General features: G+C 36.4%; 2 protein-coding genes across 2 annotated transcripts; one reads left to right on the top strand and one right to left on the bottom strand.

Moving 5' to 3' along the window:
* Window positions 1–2,960: 2,960 nt before the first annotated feature.
* Window positions 2,961–6,342, top strand: LOC130955931 (receptor-like serine/threonine-protein kinase SD1-8). Its single transcript, XM_057882937.1, has 7 exons — window positions 2,961–4,332; window positions 4,420–4,590; window positions 4,682–4,845; window positions 4,932–5,142; window positions 5,229–5,466; window positions 5,552–5,699; window positions 5,788–6,342. The coding sequence occupies exons 1-7, from the start codon at window positions 3,045–3,047 to the stop codon at window positions 6,094–6,096; spliced, it is 2,529 nt and encodes an 842-aa protein (XP_057738920.1). The 5' UTR covers window positions 2,961–3,044; the 3' UTR covers window positions 6,097–6,342.
* Window positions 6,343–7,599: 1,257 nt separating this feature from the next.
* LOC130955939 (receptor-like serine/threonine-protein kinase SD1-8) lies at window positions 7,600–12,625 on the bottom strand. The gene is made up of 7 exons (XM_057882953.1): window positions 11,252–12,625; window positions 9,333–9,449; window positions 9,064–9,248; window positions 8,760–8,970; window positions 8,425–8,662; window positions 8,191–8,341; window positions 7,600–8,097 (listed from the first exon to the last, which is right to left on the bottom strand). Exons 1-7 carry the CDS (start codon window positions 12,531–12,533, stop codon window positions 7,786–7,788), a joined length of 2,496 nt encoding a protein of 831 aa, XP_057738936.1. The 5' UTR covers window positions 12,534–12,625; the 3' UTR covers window positions 7,600–7,785.
* Window positions 12,626–13,139: the final 514 nt, after the last annotated feature.

The following is a 13,139-nucleotide window of genomic DNA, read 5'->3' as shown; positions in this document are numbered from 1 at the left end:
ATGGTCTTCAAACCTGCATTGTAACATTGTTTGGCTTCTTTGTGGTCGGCATACACTGTCGCCACTATGTTATCCTGCACAAAGAACTTCATACAGAGATGAATTGTGGAGACAATGACTCCGAAAGAGTTAAGGGACGGACGTCCCAAAATAACATTATAAGGACTAACACAGTCGACTACTAAAAATTGAATATTTAGCGTTTTTGTGTTTGGGGATTCCCCTAATGTTGTTCTTAACCATACGTAACCTAATACAGGGACTGTTTCGCTGGAGAACCCTACCAATTCTCCGCCTAATAGTTGTAATGCCTTGTTACTTAGTTGCATCTTCTTGAATGTGGAGTAGAACAAGACATCGGCACTGCTTCCAGGGTCGAGTAGGACCTTTTTTACTGTTAGCTCTCCCACTTGTATTGAGATCACCACTGGATCATCTAAATTCGGGGCCTGAGACTTAAAGTCAGTAGTACCGAAGGTAATCTGGGCGGCTGAGGCCGAAGTTGGCAGCCCTTGATGAGATCCTCCCATTGTCATCATGGATCGGTAACTTCTCTTCCTGGCTGTATTAGTAGCTCATCCTCCAGCGAAGCCACCTGAAATGTAGTTTATAACTCCCTTAGAAGTGGGGGTTTCGACCGGTCCATGCCAAGTCCCTTTTTCTTTATGATCCAAACTATAGCTCGATCTGTCGGTGTCCCTGGTTGGTTCTTTCTGGTTTCTGCAAGTGACATATTTGTCCAGTAAGCCCTGCTTTGCTAATCTTTCCAACAAGTCTCTAGCTACCACACATTCATCAGTGGTGTGGCCGAACTTTTGGTGAAATGCATAATGTTTGCTTCTATTGACATACTTCTGATCCTAGTATGTTCCTGTTTTGCTCAGTGGTTTTATTAGTTTGTTGTGTAGTGTCTCCTTAATAATGTCTTCCTTTTTGGTGTTGAACCTGGTATATGAGTCAAACTTCAGGGTTAGTTTGAAAGGCCTTTTGGAGTCTTTATTTTGGGACCTTTGAGGTTTTTCTTCTTCCTTCCTAGATGGTGGTCTTTCATTCCTCCGAGCTTCGCGTAATTCTTCTATTTCGATTTGTCCAGTCACTTTGTTTCGGAATTCCTCCAATGTCTTTGGTTTCGCAACAACTATTGCTTCTTGGAATTTCTCAGGTTGGAGACCACTATTTATGGCATGTAGCTGTACTTCTAGGTTGAGATTAGGGATTTTCATGGCTGCTGTGGTGAAGCGTGTCATGTAATCCTTCAAACTCTCATGTTGTCCTTACTTGATCGTACTGAGATAGTCTGAATCTCGCATATAGATTTTGGATGCCGCAAAGTGGTTTATAAACAATTTGGAAAATTCATCAAAGCTGGATATTGAACTTGCAGGCAAGTTGGAAAACCATAATAAAGTGGCTCCATCTAAAAAAATTGAAAAAGATCGGCACAAGATGAGATCGGAGTCACTGTTAAGGAACATCATAAATTCAAATTTTGTGACGTGAATTTTAGGATCTCTGATCCCCTTCCGTCATTTTTTGGTTTTGAGAAGAGTTTCTCCTGTCTTTGCGTTTGACTCTGATTGTTGTTCTTCATGGAGATCGGCATTGACTTTCTTATGATCGTCCTTTTCCCCGCCCTTGTTCTGCACAACTGCTAACAATTCGGCCATTCGCTGGTTTTCGGCCTGAAAGACGGCGTTAGCTGCCAAGAGCTCGGCGTTGGTCGGATTGACCTGAGGTGTTACTGAATGATCCGTTATGATTGGACTTCCTGAAAAGAAGAGGAAATGCAAAATGAATATAGTGGTGTTAAATCAAAACTAAAAGTGAGACGCGGCCCCACGATAGACGTCTAATGTTCTAGCAAGAATACTCCTTCCGAGCTATATGTCGGCTTTACATCAGTCTTGGTGCATCTATTAGCTCAAACTAAAATTGGAATACTCTCGTGAACTCGAACTCGAACGTGGTACCTGCAAAATGGATTTCGACACTCAAGTTAATAAAGAATTACTTAAGAAAACAAGTATATAATTAGTGAGTTGTTTGTTTGATAGTCTGCCCTCTCTAGTCGGCTCTACGCTCGTTTTTATAGACTGATCAGTGACGAATAAGTCATCGGTTTGAGTCGAGATCATCGTGGCCGATTTTTGAGCGAGATTGTGAGGAGTGATTTGTTAGGATAACGTCATTTTATTTTCGAATGCGGGTTGACGTGCTGAGGTATAACAAGATCCGTTTGATGTTAAAGGGATACCGTACACTACCTAACTGACAAAGTCTGCTTTTGTTGATTTATATTGTATGTTAATCTTGTATCGACGTCCAAAAAATAAAAAATCTTGTATCAATTTTGTATCATCCACTGTTGGACCAATCACTCTCATCTTATATTAAATTTATAAACTCATCAGAGGTTTTGCCGTGTGGAAAAGGGATGTAATAACATATATTATTAGTTTACACGTCACTGTTTTCAATGTATAATAAAAAACATGCATGTTCGTCGTTACCTGCGTTTAAAGGTGTGAATATGGTGCTAACAAACAATAAAGTTAGATTGCTCATTTCTTTAATAGGTGGCATAATTGGGTTAATTTTTTTATATGGAAAAAAAATATTGGTGTTTTTGTTGGAAATAGGAGTATTTGGTGTAATTATAGATGAGTAGATTTTTCAGGTGAGAAATCAATACGTGGGGAGCGTGTTGGACACATGACAGTATTCTGGTCAACACGTGGAAGGCGTGTTGGACACGTGGCAGTATCTTAACCAACACGTGGGGACGTGTTGCATAATATAAAACACCATTTCTCCTTTCATATTAAAAATAATTTCTGGCATAATTGAGTATTTACCATTTCATAATTTATTAACATCGATTAGTTGGCTATTTCTGACACACTGACACAAATGCCTTTTACAGCATGGAAAAGTCATTGGTACAAGTTAACTAATAGTAACACGTTTTCAGAGGCTGCAATAATGTAAGTATCAATCATAAATGTTTTGAGGAACAACTCTCACCTAATTACCACTGCAATAATATGAGTGCTTCTACAAATCTTATTGTCTATTTCTTCTGTGCCTTCATCTTCTCATTCAGTTCCTTTTTCAATATTGTAATCTCTGTGGATACCTTGAGTGCAAGACAGTCACTTGGGATCAACCAAACACTTGTATCCTCAAAGCAAGTGTTTGAGTTCGGCTTCTTCAATGGAACCAACATCTCCACATGGTACTTAGGAATATGGTACAAGGACATTCCTCAAAGAACAGTAGTTTGGGTTGCAAACCGAGACACCCCACTTAAGGATACCAATGGAACTCTCAAGATTGGAGCAAGGGGGAACCTTGTTCTTCTTGATCATGCAGGAAATGCTATTTGGTCCTCAAATGAAACCACTGCTACAAATCCAGTTCTTCAGCTTTTGGATACAGGAAACTTGATTCTCAGAGAAGCAAACAAAAATGGCGCAATTGATGGCAACTATCTATGGCAGAGCTTTGATTATCCAACAGATACTTTGTTGCCGGGAATGAAGCTTGGTTGGAACTTGGACACTGGTATTGAGCTCTATATAACATCATGGAAGAGCCAAGATGACCCTTCAAGTGGTGATTTTTCTTTTAGGATGGAAAAACTTGGGCTACCAGAAATTTTTTTATGGAATAAGCAAGTTAAGGTACATAGAAGTGGACCATGGAATGGAGTGAGATTCAGTGAAATACCAGTGGTGTCATCAAATGCTGTTCTTCAAGATAATATGTCTGTGGATTCACATGAAGTGTACTACATACTTTCAGCTATCAATCAGTCCAAGTTTTCAAGAAAAACTGTGAGCTGGAATGGCGAAATTCAACGTCTTGTGTGGGTGGAAAGTAGCCAAAGCTGGAAGAAGCTATGGTTTGCACCAAGTGGTGAATGTGACAAGTATGGTATCTGTGGTCCATATGGTATCTGTGACTCCAATGCTTTCCCAGTATGCAGTTGTATTCAAGGCTTCAGTGTCAAGAACCAGAGAGAGTGGGATTTCAGGGACTTTTCTAATGGTTGTGTTAGAAAGACAAGATTGGATTGTGGGAGAGACAAGTTTCTGAAGCTGCAACATGTGGAACCACCAGAAACAACAAGAGTGTTTGTGAACAGAAGCATGACTCTTCAAGAATGTGAAGCTATGTGCTTGAAAAATTGCTCTTGCACTGCCTATGCTAATGTTGAGATCACAGATGGAGGAACTGGTTGTGTGATGTGGAGTGATGAACTCTTAGACACGAGGAAGTTTTCTGTTGCTGGCGAAGATCTCTTTATCAGATTAGCATCTTCTGATGTAGGCAAGTATCTCTAATCTTATATTACCTCCTAATCTTGTATTACCTTAACAATTAGTTATAGTCCTTCAATTTTTATCTTTTCCACAGTTGACATGGACAATGGATCTGGTGGTAGCTCAGGAAAGAACAATAATGTAGGCAAAATAGTAGGCATTACATTTGGTGCAGTTGCTAGTGTAATTTTGGGCCTGAGCTTGTTTCTTTTATGGAAGAAGAGAAAATTGAAAAGTATATGGAAAAGGAAAACCAATCAGAAAGGTAATAATGGAATACTAATGTCTATCATTTGATACTGAGGTGATATTTTTCCTTCTTGTTAGGCTGCAATGTTTTCCTTTCCTTGAATCAGGTTCCTTTGAGAGAGTAATTTCAGCCAGCAGAGAACTCTCAGGTGAACGCACCATGGATGACTTAGAGTTGCCATTGTTTGATTTCACAACACTAACAATGGCCACTAACAACTTCTCTGAAGAAAATAAGCTCGGAGAAGGTGGTTTTGGAAGTGTTTACAGGGTACATGCTTTAAGAGTTTTTTTGGTACATTATGTTATATACTCATATTCAAGAAATCTAAATAATGTAAAGTGTGGTAATATCAGGGTAGGTTGGTTGAAGGACTAGAGATTGCTGTGAAAAGGTTGTCCAAAAGCTCTGGCCAAGGAAATGAAGAATTCAAGAATGAGGTCAAGTCAATGGCAAAGCTTCAACACAGAAATCTTGTAAGATTGTTTGGTTGCTGCATTGAAAAGGAGGAGCAGATGTTGGTTTATGAATACATGGAAAACAACAGCCTTGAATCTATTTTATTTGGTGAGTTGTTTTATCATTTGCACCTTCAAACTAGAAAATCCCTCCTTCTGAAACATATATAACTGACTGTTTGAAACTTATTCCAGACAAAGACAAATGTTGTTTGCTTGACTGGCAAATGCGATTCGATATTATATGTGGAATATCTAGAGGACTTCTTTATCTTCACCAAGACTCCAGACTTAGAATTATCCACAGGGATCTCAAGGCAAGTAATATTCTGCTGGATAGAGAAATGAACCCAAAGATATCGGATTTTGGAATGGCTAGAATTTTCTGCAGCGATCAAACTCAAGCAAACACAAGGAGAGTTGTTGGAACATAGTGAGTGTAACATAATAACAATAGTTTTCTTTAAAAATGATATGGCTGATAAACTCATCATTAACATGTTCTTATACATATGCAGTGGCTATATGTCGCCAGAATATGCAATGGACGGACTCTTCTCAGTTAAGTCTGATGTTTTCAGTTTTGGCGTTCTTGTGCTAGAGATCATAAGCGGCAAAAAGAACAAAGGATTTTATTCCTCAGAAGAGATAAATCTTCTGGGACATGTAAGAGAAAAGCCACATTCCCTAGAGACTGGAGTGTTACTGTTATATATTATCTTGTAAGATTACATTTATTTTTGCATTACTGCAGGCATGGAGGTTATGGAAAGAAGGGAGGGCATTAGAACTGATAGATTCATCATTTGGTGATTCCTATTCAGAAACAGAAGTACTGAGATGCATACAAGTTGGGCTGATATGTGTGCAAGAAAGAGCAGAAGATAGACCAACAATATCTTCTGTGGTGTTGATGTTAAGTAGCGAAAATGCATCAATGCCACAGCCTAGAAACCCCGGGTTTGTCCTTGGAAGGAGTCCTGCTGAAACTGTTTCTTCTTCAGCTAATGAAGAAGAATACTCAGTGAACCAAGTCACAATAACAGTAGTAGATGGCAGGTAGGGAATTGAAGTGAGTCTAATTGCAAAGTTCATGTTGATGAGCAAAAGTCCACAGAAATCAAGATTGTAAGTAGCTAGAATCAGAATTTTGACACAAGCAATAATATGTGAATATGAGCATTTTAAATGTTAATTTTCTATTGCAGTATGTTGTACTTATAACTATACAACACACTATAAAGGGCTTGTTTGGGTGAGCTTTTAAGAAAAGATCTTTTTTCGAATTATCTTTTTTTAAAAGATCTTATAAAGAAGTAAAAGTAATTTTATGTTTGGATATTTCATGTAAAAAAATCTTTTTATCTATCAATTATGTTTGGGTATAACAATATAAAAGTACTTTTTTGTTTATTTATTACATGAAAAATATCTTTTTTTAAGGAAAAAAGATCTTTTAAAAAAAGATGTAAATTACAGCTTCTCAAAAAAGATTTTTTTTTATTTTATTAGTGATTTTATTTTTACTATTAGAAATTTGCCAAACACGTTAAAAAATAAAAAAAGATCTTTTTTCATTGAAAAAAGATCTTTTTTTAACAAAATAATGGCGCTAAAATATGCACAAAGTATGGCTACTATGAAATATTAATTATCCATGGTAACGTGGTAGACTTGTTAAAACTATTTGCAATGTAAAAATGGAAAAAAAAAAAAAAAAACCCATTTTAATATGCAATCATTGCAATGTAACCCTGTGGCCTCAGTCAATCAAAGTCACCTTCACAGTCAACACTCAACAAATTGTTTTCAATCCGTGTGGCCCTCTATTCAGAATTTGACCTTGTCTGGACCACATCAAAATTTGGATTTTCAAACTTAAAACCATGCCATATCTACATTATATAACATAAACGTCATTAATTAATTTAGCAAATACCCTAATAATAACAATGCATACCAAGTGATTGTATAGTAATCTGAGTGCATGCCATTGGGTAAGGACTCTAACTGATGAAAATTTTAAGAAAATATACACTTGCCTTGGCATGGAAAAGTCATGAGTTATGATCAATACTAATGAAAAAAAAAAAAAAGGTAATGAATAACTGGTAGAGATTTAAACTTTTTAGAAGAAGCAAGCAATATAAATATCAAGAGAATATCTTGGACATGATCAATAAGTCTAATATTCCTCCATTTGTTTTGAAGAACAAACTCTCACCTAATTAGTACTGTAACATGAGTGCTTCAACAAACCCTTATATTTACCTCTTCTGCACCTTCACCTCACTCAACTTTTTCCACATTGTAAACTCGTTGGATACCTTAATTTTAATTTTCATAAATACTGAGTTTCCTCCTCATGCTCTTAGGCCTTTGAATGTAATATTTTTCTATGCTGTTATGAAAGAATATGATATTTGTGCAATCTTTAATGAAATAGATATTAGTTTCTATTTAGTTCATAAATTCTGCAACTACTAGACACAATCACATAACTATATTGCTGTGAAAAATAAAGGAAGCTCGTAATAAATATTTGTTAAAATGTGTAAATGACAGATAATTTGAACCAAGGAGAATATTCCCTTTTTTCTATCAGTGAATTCATTTCTTACATATTACACCAAAATAATATCAAAATAGATCTAGAAGAAGCCGCAACTATAAAATGAGAAAAATGAATTAAGAAAAATTTTCATTCTTTTGAGAATATACAAGTATATTATATGATTTCAAATTTCTTTCGCTACCTAGCATTTAGCATTGTGACTGTGACTTGATTCACACTCCATGTTTTATCTTGATTACTTGAAGATGAATCAGTCTCTGGATGATTCTTTCTTAGAGAAAAGCCAGGATTTTTAGGACGTGGCATTAATGCAGCTTCACTACTCAACATTAAAACTACCGAGGACATTGTTGGTCTATCTTCTGCACGTTCTTGGACACATAAGAGACCAACATGTATGCATCTTAGAACTTCAGATTCTGCATATGAATTGCCAATGGATTGATCAACTAGTTCTAAAGCAGTTCCTTCATTCCATTGCCTCCACACCTGCAAGAAAGTGCAACAGATTATTTCTTGGAAGGAGAATCATATTTTCATGTAAATAGGTAATACTCTAATTAAGGAAGCTCTTTCACTTACGTTGCCCAAAAGATTCAATTCATCATTGGCATAGTAAAACCCTCTATTTTTCTTGCCCGTAATGATTTCCAATACTAGAACTCCGAAACTAAAAACGTCAGATTTTACTGAGAAATTTCCGTCCATAGCATATTCAGGAGACATATAACCACTGCATATCAGAAACAAAGACATAAGAAAATTACCATATTTGATATTTTCGGAAGTAGTATGATAAGCTATTGTTGTACTTACTATGTTCCAACAACTCTTATTGTATTTGCTTCTGTTTGATTACTTCCAAAAATTCTGGCCATCCCAAAGTCAGATATCTTTGGGTTCATTTCACTGTCAAGTAGAATATTGCTTGCTTTGAGATCCCTATGAATAATCCGAAATCTAGAATCTTGGTGCAAATAAAGAAGTCCTCTAGCTATTCCACATATAATATTGAATCGACTTTTCCAATCTAGCAAGGATCTTTTAACTTTGTCTGAACACATAAATTCTCATTAGTATAAAGTATTCAAACAAATTAAAACCAATGAAGCACATAGTAAGCAAAACAAGTATGTGTTGAAGCTAGTTACCAAACAAAATGGAGTCAAGGCTTCTGTTTTCCATATATTCATACACCAACATCTTCTCATCCTTCTCAATGCAGCAACCAAGCAGCCGAACAAGGTTTCGATGTTGGAGCTTGACAATTAACTTGACCTCATTCTTAAACTCCTCAATTCCTTGTCCAGAGTCTTTTGATAACCTCTTCACAGCAATTTCTTGGCTTTCAATCAAACTTCCCTGATATAGTCATAGTCATAAGTATAGGTGTTTTGTTGAGTGACCAGCAATTTTAAGGAATGATGGCAGCTAAGTAATGAAAAAACAACTTACCCTATAAACACTACCAAATCCTCCTTGTCCAAGTTTATTATCTTGAGAGAAGTTGTTGGTAGCCATTGTTAAGGTATCAAAATCAAACATGGGCAACTCTAGATCATCCATGTTCCTGTCACCCGAGTGTCCTCTAGAAGGCACCCCCTCATTCATTAGCAAATCATGACTTCTGTGGATTGAACCTGGAATAGTGAAAATTTATTTATGTTGCACAAACAACATATCCTATGTATATAGGCATTCATATGAAGGACATTATACATTACCTCTGTGTTGTTTCTTCTTCCTTAAGTAACAAATAGCAACCAATCCCAAAACTATAGCAACTACACTAAGTGAGATGCCTATAGCCTCAGCTTTACGATGTTTGGAGCCGGCAGATCCTGTGTCACCATGATTAATTAAGATAGAATCTTTTAGTATAAATATCTATTTGACTTTTTTTTCTAGCATTAAGATATGCTATTGCAAGGAGAAGATAAGACTCAACAAAGGAAAGTAAAATAGTCAAAGATCTAAAGCTAATAAGTCACACTCCCACTTAACTATCCTCATTATCAAGTATGAAATATAGCATAGTATGTAAGCATTTATGTGGTTGTTTAAGTCTCACGGTTACAGCAGCCATAATAGTCTGAGATATTCATATTCATATTCACCTACCCTTGCCCAGTTGCTCTTTCTCTTTACCTACTCTTGCCAACTTATTGAATCCTTTACCCACATTCAATAAAGAATAGTCTTTGTCTAATTTGATATAATTTCTACTAACCTTTTCAAGCAGTCAATTAAATTAACACGTATCAATATGCAATTATATATAATTATTTACAGTTTATACACTCATCATAAGTCATAATCAACATAGCTTTTTATATTTATAGAAGCGAAAAATTCTTTTCCTTACAGCAATATTTTTTTAGTCAACAAAACCATATGGGAGTGTGAATATGGCTATCATTTGGAGGGCTAGCTATTTCATGTAAAAATTTTCTCACGAAATTCACATGAAAATGACGATTGTAACAAGTCAGAGAAAAACAAATGGTTGAGAAGAGTTAGAACCAATTTTGTGGCAAAAAAGAAGTTTATCATTATTCCAACAATTCATACAGCATCATGAAATCACTCAATTAGAACATAAAAAATGTCATGCAAGTAAAAGTAGTCATAATTATATTCACGAACAATTTATATATATTTAATATATTTGAATTTAATATTAATGTACTAACCACCGATAGTATTTTACATAGTTGTTCAATTATATTTATTCTTTTAAATAATTATTTATGTAATTAATATAAAAGATAGTTATTTTTATTGATATAATGATACCTAATTTAATGTACGTATAAAGTTACAGTGTAACAAAATTAAATTGTTAATACTTAATGAATTTTTTTTAATTACATCATTAAAAGAATGTCACATAACAAAACAACCAATTATTATAAGCTAAAGGCGCTGATATTCTAAATAGAAACTCCAACTCTGTTTTATGACTGCTGGGCCAAGAAATCCTAGAAAGTCAAATTGGTCGGCCCATGACACACCGTTTAGGAGCCGATTGTTTAAAAATTCCTGGAGACCCATGTCGCAGTCATTCTCGAAGCATAAAAAGGTTAGTGGGCCCAACACAGAGCTCCTTTAAGTCTTTAACAAATCATTCTTTTCATCCACAAAACTCCCGCAACAATTTTAGGGGGACACAACCCGAGGTTCAATATCTTGAATCATCGAGTCGGGTGGAACAATATCCACCCACATCCTCTTTTTTAAGAAGATTCAAATGGGAGGAACCTACCAGAAGACTATTTTGAATATACTTATTTATGACAATTTATATATCGAATCATTCCATGTGCCCGATATGATATAACTACGTTACCATCCTGGGTCCTGCTGGAACCACTTATTGCGATTTATTGCCACTAGCTAGCCATATTCGTCCCATTTCCCCTCTCAATTCTCACCTCTTTAATAATACTGTTCTAGTTCCAAATAATTAATCCGTAGCTAATCTGAGTTTTGCTAATCAATAAATTGCTGTATGTCTAAAGTGAGGTTCGAAATCCGACACTTGCTTGAGTTGATTTCTAGTTCCAAATAATTAATCATGTATATATGCACACCATAAGCAAGAGAATATCTTAAAAAGAAAGAAAGAAAGAAACGTATATACCTATATCAGCAGCAGATAATCGAACATAGAGATCTTGGCCACCGCCGGAAGGGTAGTTCCTCAAGTCAAAGAGTTGACCAAGCCACATAACACAACCACTTCCGCCATTTGTGATATCAATGTTTGCATATGCAGTGCATGAACAATTCCGATGGCACAGGCTCTCACATTCCGTTAACGTCATACTTTTGTTAACAAACACCGTCGTCGTCTCCGGCAGCTTCATGCTCTCAAGATGCAAGAACTTGTCAGTGGGGCAATCCAGATCGGTGTTCCTCACACACCCGCCAGATCCATCTCTCAGATTCCAAGCCTGAGGGTTCTTAGGGCTGAACCCTTTCATACATGTGCAAACCGGCGATGCATTATTGTCACACACTCCGTACGGACCACACTCCCTGTAATGGTCGCATTGATCCGCCGGTGCGTACCAGAACTTGTTCCAAGTTTCGCTGCTCGCTATCCACGTCCGCCGTTGAAGTTCACCGTCTGAATCTGACGTCACCGTTAGCCTCGATAACAAAGAAGCGTTCCCGATGGAGAAATAGTAGAACACGCCGTGCGCGTCATCGGAGAAGCTGAACACAATGGAATCAGTATCGGTGTCCATCTCTGGAACTCCGTTGAATCTCTCACCATTCCAGGAACCACTTCGGTATATGATAGTCTGGTTTCTCCTCAGAAAAATCTCAGGTAAACCACGGTAATCTAGCTTGAAAGTGTAGTCACCGGAAGAAGGGTCTTCACCTGTGACCTTCCACGATGTTAAGTGCTTCTCAATTCCCGTGTCGAAGTTCCAACCCATCTGCATCCCCGGTAGCAAGGTATCTGTTGGGTAATCGAAGCTCTGCCATAGGTAGTTATTGCTCTGTTCTGAATCTTTGAGAACAAGGTTACCGGTTTCCAGGAGCTGGATAACTGGATTCTTGGCGTTGGTTTGGTTGGAGGACCATGCCGGGTTACCGGATGAATTGAGAAGGACAAAGTTTCCGTTGTCTCCGATCTTGAGATAGCCTGTGGAGTTGTCAATGGGGTTGTCTCTGTTTGCAACCCAAACTATTGTTTGAGGATTGATGTTGTTGTACCATATTCCGAGGTAATAGTTGGTGTTGGAACCTCCGAAGAAGCCGAGAACGAAGGTTTGGTTCTGTGATAAGAGGGTTTGGTTAGTAGTAAGAATTTGTGTTCCGGTTAATGTATCGGAAGAGTTTGATGAAGTGAGGAAGAAGAGGAAGAAGGAAATGAGGAGGTGGTTAAGGAAACTAGTGAATGAGGTTGGCATGTTTGTGGAAAGGTGAGAGAGTTGTGTGTGAATGTTGAGAGGGTATATGAAGCGTTTTTGGCTTCTTCATCGAGGGTTATGACAATTTCTTGGTAGATTTCGTATATATTATGATTTGAAATGAATATGATATATATATCAAATATGAGAAAAGCAGAGGATAGGTGAGGCGAGCAAGTTGACCCCGGAATCCATTTCCACCTTATTTTCTATTTCCTGGTCTCTGTCTCTGTGCTATCTTGTCAACAAAGGCTTTTGCCCAAATTTAAAAGAGAAACCATGGACTATTTTTTTTAATTTTTTTTATATTTGTTATTATATAAAAGATTAAATTTAAATTTTTAAATCATAAAAAACTAACCAAAAATATATAAACAAATAGTAAATATAATATTCTTCAATTTAAAAACCTAACTAATAAATATATTGATTTTATTAGATGGTATATAATCCCATCATTATAAATCGATTAAATTCAAGATACACATGGAATAAAAATAGTTATTTTACTTGTAAAGAAATGTCACATCATTAATAAATATTTTTTTTATCAGTATTTGACTAGTAATAATTTGTATTTATATTTACAAAATTTTTACACAGAAA

This window comes from Arachis stenosperma, chromosome 10 (genome assembly GCF_014773155.1).
Source record: "Arachis stenosperma cultivar V10309 chromosome 10, arast.V10309.gnm1.PFL2, whole genome shotgun sequence".
In the NCBI taxonomy this organism is placed as follows: Eukaryota; Viridiplantae; Streptophyta; class Magnoliopsida; order Fabales; family Fabaceae; genus Arachis; species Arachis stenosperma.
This window is presented reverse-complemented; position numbering and strand designations above follow the sequence as displayed.